The sequence below is a fragment of the Stegostoma tigrinum genome, chromosome 37, assembly GCF_030684315.1.
Source record: "Stegostoma tigrinum isolate sSteTig4 chromosome 37, sSteTig4.hap1, whole genome shotgun sequence".
Classification (NCBI taxonomy): Eukaryota; Metazoa; Chordata; class Chondrichthyes; order Orectolobiformes; family Stegostomatidae; genus Stegostoma; species Stegostoma tigrinum.
The window spans coordinates 1,368,594-1,385,513 of record NC_081390.1 but is presented as its reverse complement, the minus strand read 5'-3'; the positions used below and the strand labels follow the sequence as shown (position 1 = coordinate 1,385,513).

At 44.4% G+C, this 16,920-nt stretch overlaps 1 protein-coding gene across 2 annotated transcripts in view; it reads left to right on the top strand.

Moving 5' to 3' along the window:
• The window catches only part of LOC125467640 (tolloid-like protein 2), a 143,216-nt gene that overhangs the window by 69,762 nt on the left and 56,534 nt on the right, over positions 1 to 16,920 (top strand). For both annotated transcript variants that reach the window (XM_048563771.2, XM_048563770.2), the window contains 5 exons: positions 2,522 to 2,665; positions 4,115 to 4,232; positions 6,170 to 6,348; positions 12,070 to 12,175; positions 14,759 to 14,883. In XM_048563771.2, the coding sequence (XP_048419728.1) occupies positions 2,522 to 2,665; positions 4,115 to 4,232; positions 6,170 to 6,348; positions 12,070 to 12,175; positions 14,759 to 14,883 (672 nt within the window). The remainder of the gene's footprint in view (positions 1 to 2,521; positions 2,666 to 4,114; positions 4,233 to 6,169; positions 6,349 to 12,069; positions 12,176 to 14,758; positions 14,884 to 16,920) is intronic.

Genomic DNA, 16,920 nt, shown 5'->3' with positions numbered 1-16,920 from the left:
TCCAATCCTTCAGGAATCTGATGCTGACCCTCCTACACTAGTTCTGTACATACATGTCAATCAATCAATTCTCCTGTGGCAGTGGGAGTAATTATGAGATGAGTGCTCTTGAGGTCCAGCTTTTTAATTTCCTTCCAAACTCCCTGAAAAATGTCTTCATGGCTTCGTCCTGCTTCCTAACTGTCATTCGTGCAACAACATAGGAAGAACAGGTCAAACCAAATCAGCTTCACTATTATAAGATAATAAAATGTGAGGCTGGATGAACACAGCAGGCCAAGCAGCATCTCAGGAGCACAAAAGCTGACGTTTCGGGCCTAGACCCTTCATCAGAGAGGGGGATGGGGAGAGGGAACTGGAATAAATAGGGAGAGAGGGGGAGGCGGACCGAAGATGGAGAGTAAAGAAGATAGGTGGAGAGAGTGTAGGTGGGGAGGTAGGGAGGGGATAGGTCAGTCCAGGGAAGACGGACAGGTCAAGGAGGTGGGATGAGGTTAGTAGGTAGCTGGGGGTGCGGCTTGGGGTGGGAGGAAGGGATGGGTGAGAGGAAGAACCGGTTAGGGAGGCAGAGACAGGTTGGACTGGTTTTGGGATGCAGTGGGTGGGGGGGAAGAGCTGGGCTGGTTGTGTGGTGCAGTGGGGGGAGGGGACGAACTGGGCTGGTTTAGGGATGCAGTAGGAGAAGGGGAGATTTCAGTATTACAGGATTTGCACAAAGTGAGTTTAAAGCATGCAATGTCCCTCAAAATTGTTCCAACCGAGAATTACAAATTACAGATCTTGGACACCAAGTTTACAACTAAAACAAAATTAGCAATTTATTATTAAGAATTCCATTTTAGTAGCTCACAGATAACACCAAGGCAATCTAATTAGTATCTCCAACCAAATCCCAATCTTCGTTGATCATAAAACCCTACTCTCACATCGACAGACACACACTGTTAAGGCATAAATATTTTTTAAAAATTGTGATTTGCCAATTTGATAATAATTTCAATGATGAATACCAGGCCTTTAAGAAATCCTTGGTTGTATTGCAGACATACAGGACTGTATACTTTGCTTAAATTCTGAAGTCACCAATCAGCAGCATCTGCAGATCTCTAGAGACTTTTTGCTTATTTCGTCCAGACTGGGGTTCTTTTCTCAGAACTTTTTACAAGTTGATAACTGGAACATAAATAGAGAGATCAAAACAGAAAACGGCTTCCAAAACAAAGCTGCCTCCTTCCAAAACCCCAGTCAGAGCAAGTTCTCTGTTTGCTTCTCTTTCTTTTTCAACATTCTCTCTGACTGGCCAGCACCACTTCTCCCTTGATTGATCAATTCAACATGCAACCATGTACCAGTCCCTGAGCATAATGACATCTCAGTGTTGAATCATTTGCAATGTTCTGACGGCAGTAATTACTTGCATTATCTTTCCAGGCCAGTTCTCAGCAGCAAACATTAGACTTTTGTTCGCTCCTCTTTTTAACACGAGCTGTCGTTCTAAAATGAGAAAAATAAAAGAAGAATATTGAATAATAGTCTCAACAGTATGTCGATGTGGATGACAACTTCTAGCTGGCTGATTCTCTTAGACTACCTAGTAGTCACTTACACCCTGTCTATGCACCTCTGATCTGTGTTGTGACCACCTCCCCCTTTGTGCTGTCCATGTAGTCCTCTGCCTTGTGTATGTTCACAGTGAATCCAGCCTCTGCTCACATTCCAAAACCCTGAGTTCCAGCTGATACATATATATTTGTCTGGGGCACAGAGTGTGTCCACGACTTCACACATTTCCCAGGATATGCACTCCATTTGGCTTAGCTGACCTGCCTTCCTATAAATCTAAGTACTATTTATCATCCTTAAATTAAGTATAGATTGTAATAAAACTTACTAGTAATATAACTTTACTTCACTTAGGTTAACTTTGTTTTCCTTTGGTTTATTTTATTATTTTGTTTTTCTCTGACTTGATTTAACTATACTTCCCTTCTGGTCATGTTTCTTACTGAAATATAGTTACCACATTAAATAAAACCTAATGCCTACTGATAACCAAGCTTCCTGTAATCATCATCAGCTCCAACTCTCAGACATGACTAAATGAGGAACAAGAGAATCCCAGGTAGTAATAGCACCTGGTGAGCAGTCATTTGGAAGATGAGCGGACAGGAGTACAGGCCAATAGGTATATTGTGTGTCTATTAGAGACAGTAAGAACTGCCGATGCTGGAGTCATAAGTAACTCAGTGTGGAACTGGAGAAGTACTACAGGCCAGGCAGCATCAGAGGAGCAGGTAGGTTAACATTTTAGGTCAGGACACTTATGAAGATTTTTCTGAAAATGGGTCCTGACCAAAACCATCAACTTTCCTGCTCTTCTGATGCTGCCTGGCCTGCTGTGTTCCTCCAGCTCCACTTTGTATGAGTATTATGTGTGTTTTGTCTGTGTGATGTGTGTATATGTGATGTGTGTGTGGTGAATGTACTACCTGCAGTAATGTGAATGTTCCTGTTCTTGTAGGAAACCTGGGCAATGTGCAGCGGAGAAACCAGCGCCGGCGAACACCGGTGGCACACAGCAGAGTCAGCCGGGCCGCCACCTCAAGGCCAGAACGGATCTGGCCCGGAGGAATTATTCCCTACATCATCGGAGGAAACTTCACTGGTCAGTGCGAGTCAGGCAGACACAGTCTAACTGCTCCAATCAGACAGCACAACAGGAGTGTTTTAAAATAGAACACCTTTGTATTTCATGCTTAATGATGGCATTAATCACAGCCAGAGAAACTATGGAAACAGCTGGCACATTTGATGGGGACAGTGTGGAAGAATCTTTACTTTTAATCTAAAGTGTACAGGGAGATTTACTCTGCATTTAACCCTGTGTTGGGAGTGTTTGATGCGGACAGTGTAGAGAACATTTACTTTCAATTTATGAGTACAGAGAGCTTTATTCTGTATCTAACATTGTGCTGTTTCTGCCCAGCGAGTCTTTCATGAGCACTGCATAGACGTACCTTTACTTTGAAGAATCATAGAACCCCTACAGTGTGGAAACGGGCCATCTGGCCCAACAAGTCCACACTGCCCCTCTGAAGAGCATCCCACCCAGACCCATTCCCCTACCCCTGCATTTCCCATGTCTAACCAACTAACCTAAACATCCCTGGGCACTACGGGCAATTTAGAACGGCCAGTCCACCTAGTCTGCACATTTTAAGAGTAAACTGGAGCACCTGGAGGAAAGCAAACATAGACATGGGGAGAATGTGCAAACTCCACAGACAGTTGCCCAAGGATGGAATCGAACCTGGGTCCCTGGCGCTGTGAGGCTGCAGTGCTAACCACTGAGACACCGTGCTGCCCACCATGTTGTCAGTTTAAACATTGTGCTGTATTTTTCCTGGGAGTATTTGCTGGAGACAGTGTAGAGGGAGCTTCACTCTGTATCTAACCCCATGCTGTCCCTGACCTCAAGCTGTTTGGTACTGCATAAATGAAGCTTCACTGTACTCCATCAAGTCTCATGCTCAGGCACAGAAGTCTGCTCCTCATGTGCAGTACGACCTCTTCAATATCCTTCAGTATCCTTTTGGAATAAGGATAGGGATAAGGTTAGAGTTAGGTTCCAAATGATAGTTCCAGATTGTCCCAGCTGTTAGCCTCAGTGAATCCAGGAACATCTGAAACATTCACCTGGACTGCAGTACAAATCAAGAGGATGACAGCAATGTCATTAACATGACTCAGGTTCTGAGAAAGGGTCACTGGACCCGAAACATCAACTCTGTTTTCTCCTCCACAGGTGCTGTCAGACCTGCTGAGCTTCTCCAGCAACTTTGTTTTTGTTCATTAACATGAGCCTTGTCTGGTGTACATGCAGCTGTAGGATGGTTTACAAGCTGCAGTTTCAACTTTATATTGATGGAATCTAACAGTTAGAATAGTCCTCAGCCACACAATGGAGCAAACAGGGCCACACAAGTTATCAGTGCAATCAAAAGTACAACTTACTCTCTAACTGTAGAGCTTAATGGGACGGGGTGTCATTGATTTGAGTATTTGCCATGTACGTGGTCTCGACTAAATGATTGTTTTGTTTGAAATGGTTCAGGAACCCAGAGAGCCATATTTAAACAAGCCATGAGACACTGGGAGAAGTTCACTTGTGTCACATTCGTGGAGCGGACCAATGAAGAAAGTTTTGTTGTTTTTACCTATCGACCCTGCGGGTAAGTGAACTTGGTCAGATTTTTATAAAAGAGTAAGTGTCTTATTTTATGGAGATAATGACCAGCAAAATGTAAGGAATATTACTGGTGAGTAATCCTGTGGCCTGCACTCATTTTGTTTTTCCATGGGATATGGACATCAGTGGCAAGGCCAACATTTGTTGCCCCTCCCTAATTGCCCTTGAGCTGAGAGCCTTGCTTGACCGTTGCTGTCATTTGGTGTCAGAAGTAGACCATAACAGGTAAGGGCATTAAAGAACAAGATACGATCTTTACAACAGGTGATGATAGTTCTGTGGTTGTTTTTAACCAAGACATTTTACTGAGCTTTGAGTTTAAATTCCACGAGCTAGGTTACGATGAACTCAAACCCGTGCTCACAGAGCATTAGCTGGGCGACTAGATTATTAGTCACCATGAAGCCAGCAGCTCCCCTTGAGGCACTGTAGGAAAACGGGAGGGTACATCCTGTCAGATGGTTCCCTGAAAAATCTGCCAGAGTTTCCAATCCAGTGCCAAGATGCAGCTTAGCTGATGGTGAGAAAGGCTGAGAACCTCCTCCCTGTGCACCTGCAATCTCATTCCTTCCTCACCTGAGGTGGCTGTAGTGGGAAAGGAAGAGACTGTCACAAATCTCCTTCTGGAATGTGCTTTGGCAAAGTTTTGCAGAAAGATGCAGTGGTGAGTATCCACGGGACACTGGACTCTGTGCACTCGTGGCTGTTGCCATTGACGTAAACCGAGACAAACCTCACCTGCACCTGGGAGACCATTAACTTTGTGAAAGACATGCTTCGAGTTTCCTGAAACTTATTGGAGTTTCAGTGCGATGAGTCGATAGTGACTTAGGTGCAGCCTGGCATATTCCAAAGTCCAGAACTGCATACCAAGGGATGCACTAAAGCTTGGGGCAGTGATAGCAGAGCTGCATTGCTGAAAGTCCTGCCACTGTATACACTGAAGTGACAAATAGACTAAAACCCCATCACGGTGGAATGTATATCATTTTTATAACATGCGATTGCACTTGGATTGTAGGACCTTAAAGTGCGAGGCACTGTGTGGACACCGTGTACTTTCAGTCATTTCCAGTTTGAGCTGCTGTAGAACTTTACTGTTACAAAATTATACTTTAACAATTGTATTTTAAAACACATCCCATGAATGAATGAAGAACAAATCACATTCAGGCCAATCCTAGCATGGATGGAGAGCTTCCCAGCTTCCTTTGTATATACAGGGACCTTGCACAGATTGCGTTCTTATCCAGTTTGTAAAGTGCCCACTTGCTTCAGTTGGCAGCTTAACTCTGAGATGCCAGGTTGTGGATTGGAGCTGCAGTGACGGGTATCAACCAGACAGACACTTCATCAAGGAACTGGTGTAATGTTACAACATTCCTCAGATCGGCCCTTCAGAGGTGAAAAATCCTGTAGTACTAATTTGAAAAGCAGGGGATTTCTCCCTTTATCTTACCAATATTTACCAACATTACAAAGAGAGATCATCGTCTCATTATTGTTTGATTGCAAGGTTAATGTCCATATTACAGCCTCGACACACTTACGACTATTGCATTGACTTTGAGATGGTGCTATATCAATCCAAGTCATTTTGGATGTCTGATTACAAAGTTCCCACAGGAATCTACTCAAAGCAGTGAGTCCTACTGTTGTCCCGATCAACATTCCTCCCAGATTATTTGGTCATTCACCTCATGTGCAGTTTGTAAGATCTTTCTGGGGAACCTGATTATCACGCTTCCTGCATGATAACAGTATTGCATTGGCTGTAATGCAGTGTCACAGGGTGGCTGTATAAATGCAGGTGAGGAGAAGATGTTTTCGGTGGAGAGACACACACTGAATGAGGGCCCAAGATCATGCAGCGGTTTGTTGCGGTTCGGTGAGCAGACTAAAACTGCATTGTGCCTCCAGGTGCTGTTCATACGTGGGCCGCCGTGGGGGCGGTCCGCAGGCTATCTCCATCGGCAAAAACTGCGATAAGTTCGGGATTGTTGTTCACGAGTTGGGACATGTGATCGGTTTCTGGCATGAGCATACCCGGCCAGACAGGGATGCCCATGTCAGCATCATTCGAGAAAACATACAGCCAGGTAATGTCCCCCTCCCTGTGTGTGTGTCTGTGTGCGTGTGTATTTGTGTTTGTGTGAGTAGCCTCTTGATGCAGGGGTGTGAGAGTAGGGAGTGGCCATGGGACGGAAGCCTGTAGAACAGGGCAACTGGGAGGTGGGGTGGTAGCGGTGAGGAATATTGGTGGAGAAACCTAGCTTCAAGTGGATCACTTGACCAAAATACCATAGGAGACTCTGGGATTCTGGGATCACCTGACCAAATTACCATAGGAGACTCTGGGATTCTGGGATCACCTGACCAAATTACCATAGGAGACTCTGAGACGCTACCCCAAAGCATGGGCAGAGAGGTAGGCTTTAATGAGGAAAGAGATGGAGAGGTTTAGAGAGGAAATTTACTGGATGCATATGGTGGACTGATTAAAATTGAGAATGCTCAAGATGTGACAATTGGAAGAATGCAGAGATTGTGGAGGATTGGAGAGCGCCATTGGTGAATGAGCTTTTAACCATCCGCCCTATGCTTCTCCACTTCATGTTCCTCCTTTAAGAATCTTTTTTAAAACCTACAGTTTTTGATCAAAGCTTCATTCATCTGACCCACGATCTCCTCGTGTGCTCTGAATCCTTTGGCTGTTTTGAGTGTTCCTGTGAAGCACTTTGGGATGCTTTATTACATTGATTGTGTTAGCAGTTGTGGTTGGTAGACATAACAGTGACTGGGACCTGGGGCAAGCCCATTGAGAAATTTGAAACCAAGAACAAGAATTTCAAAATGCCATATGTCTTCAACCTACCATACAACATGACCTCCCTCAACCATTCTAGCCATTTCTCTAAGGTGGCACAGTGGCTTAGTGGTTAGCACTGCTGCCAAGGACCTGGGTTTGATTCCACCCTTGGGTGACTATCTGTGTGAAATTTACACATTCTCCCCGTGTCTGGTCAGGTTTCCTCCAGGTGCTCCAGTTTCCTCCCACAGTCCAAAGAAGTGTTGGTTAGGTGGATTGGCCATGCTAAATTGCCCGTAGTGTCCATTATAAGGGTCAATTAGGTTATCCATGGGAAATGCAGGATTATGGGAGTAAGGGGTGGGATGCTCTTCAGCAGGTCAGTGTTGACTTGGTGGGCTGAATGGCCTGCTTCCACACTATAGGGATTCTATGATTTCCCTGTGCTCAGAGAAGTTTGTTAGACACCATTTCCTTTCAGATAATCCACTCATTTATTTACCAACATTCATCTACAGTTAGCGGCAAGACAAATAATCATTGGCATGGGGCCAGTTGGTCTGTAGTTATCTGAAATATCCCCATCGCTCTTTTGTGGACTTATGCAGTCAATTGTCTTTGGTACAGAGATAACAAAATGTGGAACTGGGTGAATACAGCAGGCCAAGCAGCATCTTAGGAGCAGGAAAGTTGACATTTCAGGCCTAGATCCTTCCTGCCCATTTCTGATGAAGGGTCTAGGCCTGAAACATCAGCTTTCCTGCTCCTCTGATGCTGCTTGGCCTGCTGTGTTCATTCAGCTCCACACCTTGTTATCACAGATTCTCCAGCATCTACAGTTCCAAATACCTCTTTGTTAGTTTCTTTATGCTAACACTCTACCCTTCAAATATTTGCTAAATCTTGCCGAGAGTGATTGGTAGGTACATTTTCTTTCTCATCTGAAAAAAGCCATGATGCATTTGCAGTTTAGCTAACTTTGGAAAGATCCCAGCATGCCTTCTGATTTCAGTCAGGCTTACTGCTTCTGTGTTCCTTCATTTATTTGCTAAATTCTGCTCCTTTCCCAAGTTCATGCTACATCCATTGCATGGTCCACCCAACATGATTCTTGATCCACAAGCCTGACACGAGAGGAGACTCAGAGGAGTCCATATCATGCTGTCAATTCCATTCCTGATGCTGTTTTTAAATTCTATATTTCACAGGTGTGGGTGACGCTGGTTAGCCCAGTATTTATTGTCCATCCCTAGCTGCCCTTCATAAGGTGGTGGTGAACTGCCTTTTGAAATGCTGCAGTCCATATGCTGTAAGTAGACCCGCAATGCCTTTCGGGAGGGAATTCCAGGTTTTTGAGCTAGTGCTACTGAGGGAACAGTGATATATTTTCAAGCCATGACAGTGTTTTCTTCATTATCCAAAATTCCTTCATGCAAAATGAGTTGATCTCAGCAGTGATCAGCTGTGAGATGAGATTGAACATTTCTGCTCCTGACCCATCGTCAATTCCTACCAGAGACAGTGTGGGTGTAGGTATTGAGTCAGCTTTGACTTTTCCACAGATCAATAATCACAAGACTCTCGAACTAACTTTGTAAGCTGCCCTTCCCAACATGAAGCATCCTGAGTCTGCAGTGTGGACCTTTTGAATAGGTTTATAGGATTGCAGTCCAAACCCCAATACAGAGTGGGTTACAGAAAGATCTCACAGCAGGATGGCAGCCCCATTCTCTGTTCAAGGACAGCAACAGGTTCTGAAATGGGATCAGCAACCTTCTCCCCACACTGAGTCAGATTACATCCAGTCGTAATCCAGCCAGCACCATGTTGACAGAGGCCTCCCTCCCACTAACTGTCCTAAGACTGGCCATATTCAGACACTTGTCTCCCTTTGACATTTTATACTGATTTCCTTTAAGTCTCTTAAACACATACAATATTGAGTATTAATAAAATTGATGGCGGTAAATTCAGTGGATTGCCAGATATCTCCCGGGCCACATCCGACGAAAATATCCTTAATTCCGCAAAAATATCTGCTGTAACTCCTCATTCTGTTTTCAGGGAGAGGAGTGGCCTGAGCACAAGTGTTCTTGAGGAAGGATTTTTGAAAGGCAGTCTTGACCCAACACACTCATATTGTAAGATAATAAAATGTGAAGCTGGATGAACACAGCAGGCCCAGCAGCATCTCAGGAGCACAAACGCTGACGTTTCGGGCCTAGACCCTTCATATTGTAATATGCTTTTGCTCTGCATTGTGTGCAAACCAGCAGCAAGTCATAGAGTCATAGAGTAATACAGCAGGGAAACAGGTCCTTCGGCCCTAACTAGTCCAAGCTGACCACAGTGCCCACTCAGCTAGTTCCAATTGCCCACATTTGGTCCATATCCCCCTAAACCCTTCTCATCAATATACCGATCCAGATGTTTTTTTAAATGATGCTATTGTTCCTGCCTCAAGCACTTTCTCTGGCAGCTCATTCCATATATGTACCACTCTTTGCATGAAGAAGTTGCCCCTCAGGTCCTTCTTAAAACTATCCCCTCTCTCCTTAAACCTATGCCCCCCTCTAGTTTTCAATTCCTCATCCCTGGGAAAAAGATAAATTCATCCTATCTAGGCCCCTCATGATTTTATACACCTCAATAAGGTCAGACCTCCTTCCCCTACTTCCCAAGGAATAAAGTCCTATTCTGGCCAACCTGTCCCTATAACTCAGCCTACTTGACCTGTCAACATCCTTGTAAATCTTCTTTGCACACTTTCCAGTTTAACTATGCCTTTCCTATAACAGGGTGACCAAAACTGTACATAACACTCCAAGTGCAGCCTCACCAACGGCTTGTACAACTGTGACAGAACGTCCCAACTCCTATACTCAATGCCTCGACTGATGAAGTCTATATAGATAACACCCACTGCCCTACCCCCATTTATCCTCTTGGTTACCTCTTCAAAAAACGCTAAAAGATTTGTCAGACATGACTTCCTGAGCATAAATCCGTGCTGACTATCCTGAATCAGACCTTGACTATCTAAATGTTGGTTGGTGGAACAGTATCCTCTCCAATAACTTGCTATCACTGATGTCAGGCTCACTTGTCTTTGCTACCTTATTTAAACAATGGAACAATATGAACCACCGTCCAGTCTTCGGGAACAAAAACAGAAGTTGCTGGAAAAGCTCAGCAGGTCTGACAGCATCTGTGAAGAAGAAAATCACTTCGGGTCTGGTGTTAACACTGATTTTGTTTCTTTACAGATGTTGCCAGAACTGCTGAGCTTTTTCAGCAATTTCTGTTTTTATTCCTGATTTACAGCATCTGCAATTCTTTCGGTTTTATTTCAGTCTTCTAGAACTTCACCAGTGGCTAAAGGTGAAGCAAAAATCTCTGCAATGATCTCTGCAATTTCTTCCCGAGCCTCCCACAATGTCCAAGGATGGACTAGATCAGGCCCAAGGGATTTATCCACCTTAATGCTCTTTAAGGCTGCAAGCATCTCCTGCCTAGTAATGTGTATGTGATCCAAAGCATCCCCATTTATTTCCCTTATTTCCTTAACATCCATAATTCTCTCCTCAATGTTTACTGAGGAGAAATATTCATTTAAAATCTCCCCCATCTCCTGTAGCTCCACACACAGATGGCCATGCTGATCTTGAGGGGACCTATTCTCTCCTGAGCTACCCTTTTACTCTTATTATAGCTATTGAACCTCTTGGGATTATCTTTAAACTTATCTGCCAGATCCATCTCATACCCTCTTTTTACTCTTCTGATTTCAGTTCTTGAGTGTGCTCCCACACTTTTTTTAGTCATCTAGGGATTTACTTGAGTCGGATAGCTTAAACCCAATGTGTGCCTCCTTCTTTTCCTGACCAGAGCCTCAATATCCCCTGTCAGCCAGGGATCCCTAAACATGCCATCTTTTCCCATCACCCAAACAGGGACATACTGTCCCTGGACTGGTCAGGACAGACCGCTGAAGGCTTCAGAATGAGTCAGACTAGATCACTTCAGGCACTGGGTCTGTTTCATAAATCAGTGTGTAAGTGGGTCATTCAGCCCATTGAGTCCACACTGACCCTACGAAGTATCCAGACCTACCTGTGCACCCTATCCGTGTAACGCTGCATTTCCTAAGGCTAATCCACCTCGCCTGTGCATCCCTGGACACGATGGACAATTTAGCATGGTCATTCCAGCCTAACCTGCACATGTTTGGACTGTGGGTGGAAAATGGAGCACCCGGAGGAAACCTAAGCAGGGCACTGGGAGAATGTGCAAACTCCACACAAACTGTCACCTGACTTTGGAATTGAACCCAGGTCCCTAGTACTGAAGGCAGCAGTGCTAATCACTGAGCCACGGTGCCAACTCCAATAAACTAAAGTCAAAGGGTGAGCCTGAGCTGGTAGGTGTTGATGAAATAAAGGAGTTTGAGTGTGCTCTGATCGATATGTTTTGCTGTTAATTGACAGGAAAGAAAACCAAGACCAGTTGTTGAGACTCCAATTTGAGTGTCTGGCTCTGACAAAGGAGCAGCTGGTCTCCCTGACAATACATCTACTATTGAGTTACAACACTATACAAACCACACAAGACATGAGCGTCTTACACTGAATTGTTAATTTTTTAGTGGGTTTTTCATTCAACTTTCATTGGTAAACTGCTGCCTTGCTAAAATTGCAAAACACTTGCTTTCCAAAACTAACTCAATTATTTGGTGAGTCCCTTTGAATTGCCAGTTTATTCTGATCGGAACAGTTGAACGAATTGCTGATTTATTTTTGAGGCTTATTTGTTCCTGAATAAAATGCTCAAGCTACTAAGCAATTAGATATCAAAGGGCCGATGAATGGGTGTGTAATGCGGCACAGTCAGTACCGACCCTTTGGAAAATAGATAAGCCTTCAACCTTTCACCTTTGACAAAACCTGAGACTGCAGTTCTCTGTGATGCCTCCCACAGTTACACAGTAACACTGGTTGTTGTCGTACCACAGGGCAGGAGTACAACTTCCTGAAGATGGAGCCTGCCGAGGTCAATTCCTTGGGGGAGACATATGACTTTGACAGCATCATGCACTATGCTAGGAACACCTTCTCCAGGTTGGACTTCAAGGTTCTGCCAATTTAGTTCTTCACATGCTTCCTGTGAATGGTAACAAGTACAGACTGAATGATCACTCAATGGACACTGAGCTATTCCTGAGTTTCCTCGTTTTGATTTTCCTCTCTCTTGTCATTGGGTTCATACCTTTTTCCCTTTTTTTTTCTGTCTATCTTTTAGTCTCCCATTAGATACAGGAACAGAATTAGGCCATTCAGCCCAATGAGTCTTCTCTGCTATTCTGTCATGGCTGAAATGCTTCCCAACCTTATTCTCCTGCCTTCTCCCTATAACCCTTGGTCTCCTTGCTGATCAAGAACCTATCTATCTCTGTCTTAAATACACTCAATGACTTGGCCTTCACAGCCCTCTGTGGCAATGGGTTCCATATATTTAACAGCCTCTGGCTGAGGAAAGTCCTCATCTCGTTTCTAAAGGGTCGTCCCTTCAAGCTGAGGCTGTGTGCTCAAGTCCTAGTCTCTCCCACTAGTGGAAACCTGTTTTCCATGTCCGCTGTATCCAGTCCTGTCAGTATTGTGTAAGTTTCAATCCCAGATCGCCATTTATTCTTGTAAGCTCTAATGAGTTCAGACTCAAGAGTTCACATCTGCTCCTCATATGACCAACCCTTCATCTCTAGGATCATTCTTGCAAACCTCCTCGGAGCCCCTTGAATGCCAGCACATCCTTCCTTAGATACAGGGCCCACAATATTCCAAATGCATTCTGACCAGAGCCTGATACAGCCTCAGCAGTACATCTCTGCTCTTGTATTTTAAACCTCTTCAAATGAATGCTAACATTGCATTTGCCTTCCTAACTGCCGACTGACCTTTTATGTTATCCTTAAGAGAATTCTGAACTAGGACTCCCAATTTCCTTTGTGCTTCAGATTTCTGTTGCCTTTCCCTTTTTAGAAAATCATCTATGCCTTTATTCTTCCTAGCAAAGTGCATAACTTCACACTTTTCCACATTGTATTTCATCTGCCACTTCTTTGGCCACTCTCCTAGCATGTCCAAGTCCTTCTCTACCTCGCCCACTTCCTCAATACAACCTATCTGTCCACCTATCATCTTTAAATTTAGCAACAATGCCCTTAGTTCTATTGTCCAGATCATTCATGTATAACCTGAATGGTTGTGGTCTTAACAGTGACCGCTGTGGAACTCCACCAGTCACTGAAAAAGACCCCGTTCTTGATATTACACTCTGACTTCCACAGGTCAGCCAATCCTCAATCCATACCAGTACCTTGCCCTTAGCACCATGGGGTCTTGTCATACTTAGCAGCCTCCTGTGCGACACCTTGTCAAATGCAATACATCACATCCACTGGCTCTCCTTTGTCTAACTTGCTCATTAACTCCTCAAAGAATTCTAACAAGTTTGTCAGCCATGACCTCCCCTTGACAAAGCTGTGCTGACTCAGCCCTATTTTACGAGCACTTTCAACTGCTCTGCAATCTCATCCTTAAACTCTATTTTGTCTACTTCTCTGCCTGTCTTTTACCACCTGTCGCTTTGGAGAGAGTCACGTTCACCCATTTCCTCCATGAAACTACTGAGGCTGCCTTGGTCAGGATAACCATAAATCTCAGGCAGTGCCAGAAAACATCCTGGTAAGGAGAAAAGGAACTGGTGCAAGTATAGACCATTTGGCCCTTTGAGCTTGCTTCCATAAAGTCATAAATAATCTGTTTCTCATCTCTACTTGCCTATCTGTTCCCGAACCCCACTACTCCATCCTGACTCCAGCTAGCCTCCTCTGCTACTAGGCCTTGCAAGGCTGAGGCCTTCTGTAGCTGATCTGATTTTGCAGGCTTTTGTATCAACCTGTAGGGTTCATTATCCTGGCTCTAATTGTGGTTACTCTGTCAGCTTCTAACATATCTAATTGCTACAGGAAGAGGAGGAAAGGACAGGGAGACAGTGAGAGAAATAAAGACTGTGAGAGAATGATAGATCCAGTAGAGGAGGGGGGAGACTGAAACAAAAATAATACTCTTGGGGCGGCATGGTGGCTCAGTGGTTAGCACTGCAGCCTCACAGCGCCAGGGACCCGGGTTCGATTCCAGCCTTGGATAACTGTCTGTGTGGAGTTTGCACATTCTCCCCGTGTCTGCGTGGGTTTCCTCCGGGTGCTCCGGTTTCCTCCCACAGTCCAAAGATGTGCAGGTTAGGTGGATCGGCCATGCTAAATTACCCATAGTGTTCATGGGTGTGTGGGTTATAGGTGGTTGGGTCTGGGTGGGATGCTTCAAGGGGCTGTGTGGACTTGCTGGGTCAAAGGGCCTGTTTCCACACAGTAGGGAATCTAATCTAAAGGATTAAAAAGTTGAGAAATAGGTTGGTAATTGAGTGCAGCGTTCAAACACTATTCTGCCTCACTTATACTGAGTTAATCTGACACAGCCTGTTCCCTATAGCCATGTTATGGACACCCAGCTCAGTGCACCAGTTCCTTTTGCATTTGTCGACAGAATTCTGACTTGATTGCTACAAAGCCATTGTATTGTAATGACCCCACCATTTCTGACTCTAACGTATTCATGGTTTGCTGCTCTCTGTTTGTTCCAAAGGGGTGTTTTTTTGGATACCATCCTTCCCCGTAGAGACGAAAATGGCATGAGACCTCCTATTGGACAGAGAGTAAGACTGAGCAAAGGTGACATTGCCCAAGCCAAGAAGTTGTACCGATGTCCAGGTAACTTGCCAAAAATCTAGCTCCACCTCTTCAAAATATTTGAGATTTAATCAGAAGAAAATATCATGTATAAATGTACACACCTCTTCAATATGAATGTGACTCATGTGACTGTGGTCAGTTTATATCCAAGCATTGCCCAGTGACTGTCTTTCAAAATAGAAACTACATTGGAACAAAGAACAAGAACAAGGAAAATTATAGCACAGGAACAGGCCCTTCGGCCTTCCGAGCCTGCGCCGATCTAGATCCTCTATCTAAACCTGTCGCCTATTTTCCAAGGATCTGTATCCCTCTGCTCCCTGCCCATTCATGCATCTGTCTAGATACATCTTAAATGATGCTATCGTGCTCTCCTTTACCACCTCTGCTGGCAACGTGTTCCAGGCACCCACCACCCTCTGCGTAAAGAACTTTCCATGCATATCTCCCTTAAACATTTCCCTTCTTACCTTTAAATCCTGATCCCTAGTAATTGAATCCCCCACTCTGGGAAAAAGCTTCTTGCTATCCACCCTGTCTATACCTCTCATTATTTTGTAGACCTCAAACAGGTTCCCCCCTCAACCTCCATCTTTCTAATGTAAATAATTCTAATCTACTCAACCTCTCTTCATAGCGAGCGCCTTCCATATCAGGCAATATCCTGGTGAACCTCCTCTGCACCCTCTCCAAAGCATCCACATCCTTTTGGTAATGTGGCGACGTGAACTGTATGCTGTATTCCAAATGTGGTTGAACCAAAGTCTGATACAATGGCAACAAGACTTGCCAACTCTTGTACTCAATACCCCGTGGAATGAATGAAAGCATGCTGTATGCCTTCTTGACTTCTCGTATCAACCTGCGTTGCCACCTTCAGTGTACAATGGACCTGAACACCCAGATCTCTCTGGGCATCAATTTTCCCCAGGGCTTTTCCATTTAACGTATAGTTCACTCTTGAATTGGATCTTCCAAAATGCATCACCTTGCATTTGCCTGGATTGAACTCCATCTGCCATTTCTTCACCCAACTCTCCAATCTATCTATATACTTTGCATTCTCCAACAGTCCCCTTCACTATCTGCTCCTCCACCTATCTCAGTGTCATCTGCAAACTTGTTAATCAGACCATCTATACCTTCCTCCAGATCATTTATGTATATCACAAACAACAGTGGCCCCAACACAGATCCCTGTGGAACACCACTGGTCACAGTTCTCCATATTGAGAAACTCCCTTCCACTACAACTCTCTGTCTTCTGTTTGCCCAGCCAATTCTCTATCTATCTAGCCAGTACACCCTGGACCACATGCAACTTCACTTCCTCCATCAGCCTACCACAAGGAACCTTATCAAATGCCTTACTGAAGTCCATGAATATGACATCTACAGCCCTTCCCTCATCTATCAACTTTGTCACTTCCTCAAAAAATTCTATCAAGTTGATGAGACACGACCTTCCCTGCACAAAACCATGCTGCCTATCACTAATGAGCCCATTTTCTTCCAAATGAATATAGATCCTATCCCTCAGTATCTTCTCCAGCAGCTTCCCCACCCCAGACATCAGGCTCACCGGTCTATAATTACTTGGATTATCCTTGCTACCCTTCTTAAACAAGGGGAAAACATTAGCAATTCTCCATTTCTTTGGGACCTCACCCATGGACAAGGACGTTGCAAAGACATCTGTTAAGGCCCGAGCTATTTCCTCTCTCGCTTCCCTCAGTAACCTGGGACAGATCCCATCCAAATCTGGGGACTTGTCCACCCTCATGCCTTTTAGAATACCTAACATTTCCCCCCTCTTTATGCCGATTTATAACCTATCCCTAACCTCAACATCCGTCATGTCCCTCTCAGTGAATGCCGACGCAAAGTTCTCATTAAGAATCGCACTCATTTTCTCTGACTTTTTGCATAACTTCCCTCCATTGTCCTTGAGTAGGCCAACCTTTCTCTAGTTACCTTCTTGCTCCTTATGAATGAATAAAAGGCTTTGGGATTTTCTTTAAACCCAGTTTGTTAAAGATATTTCCTGACCCCTTT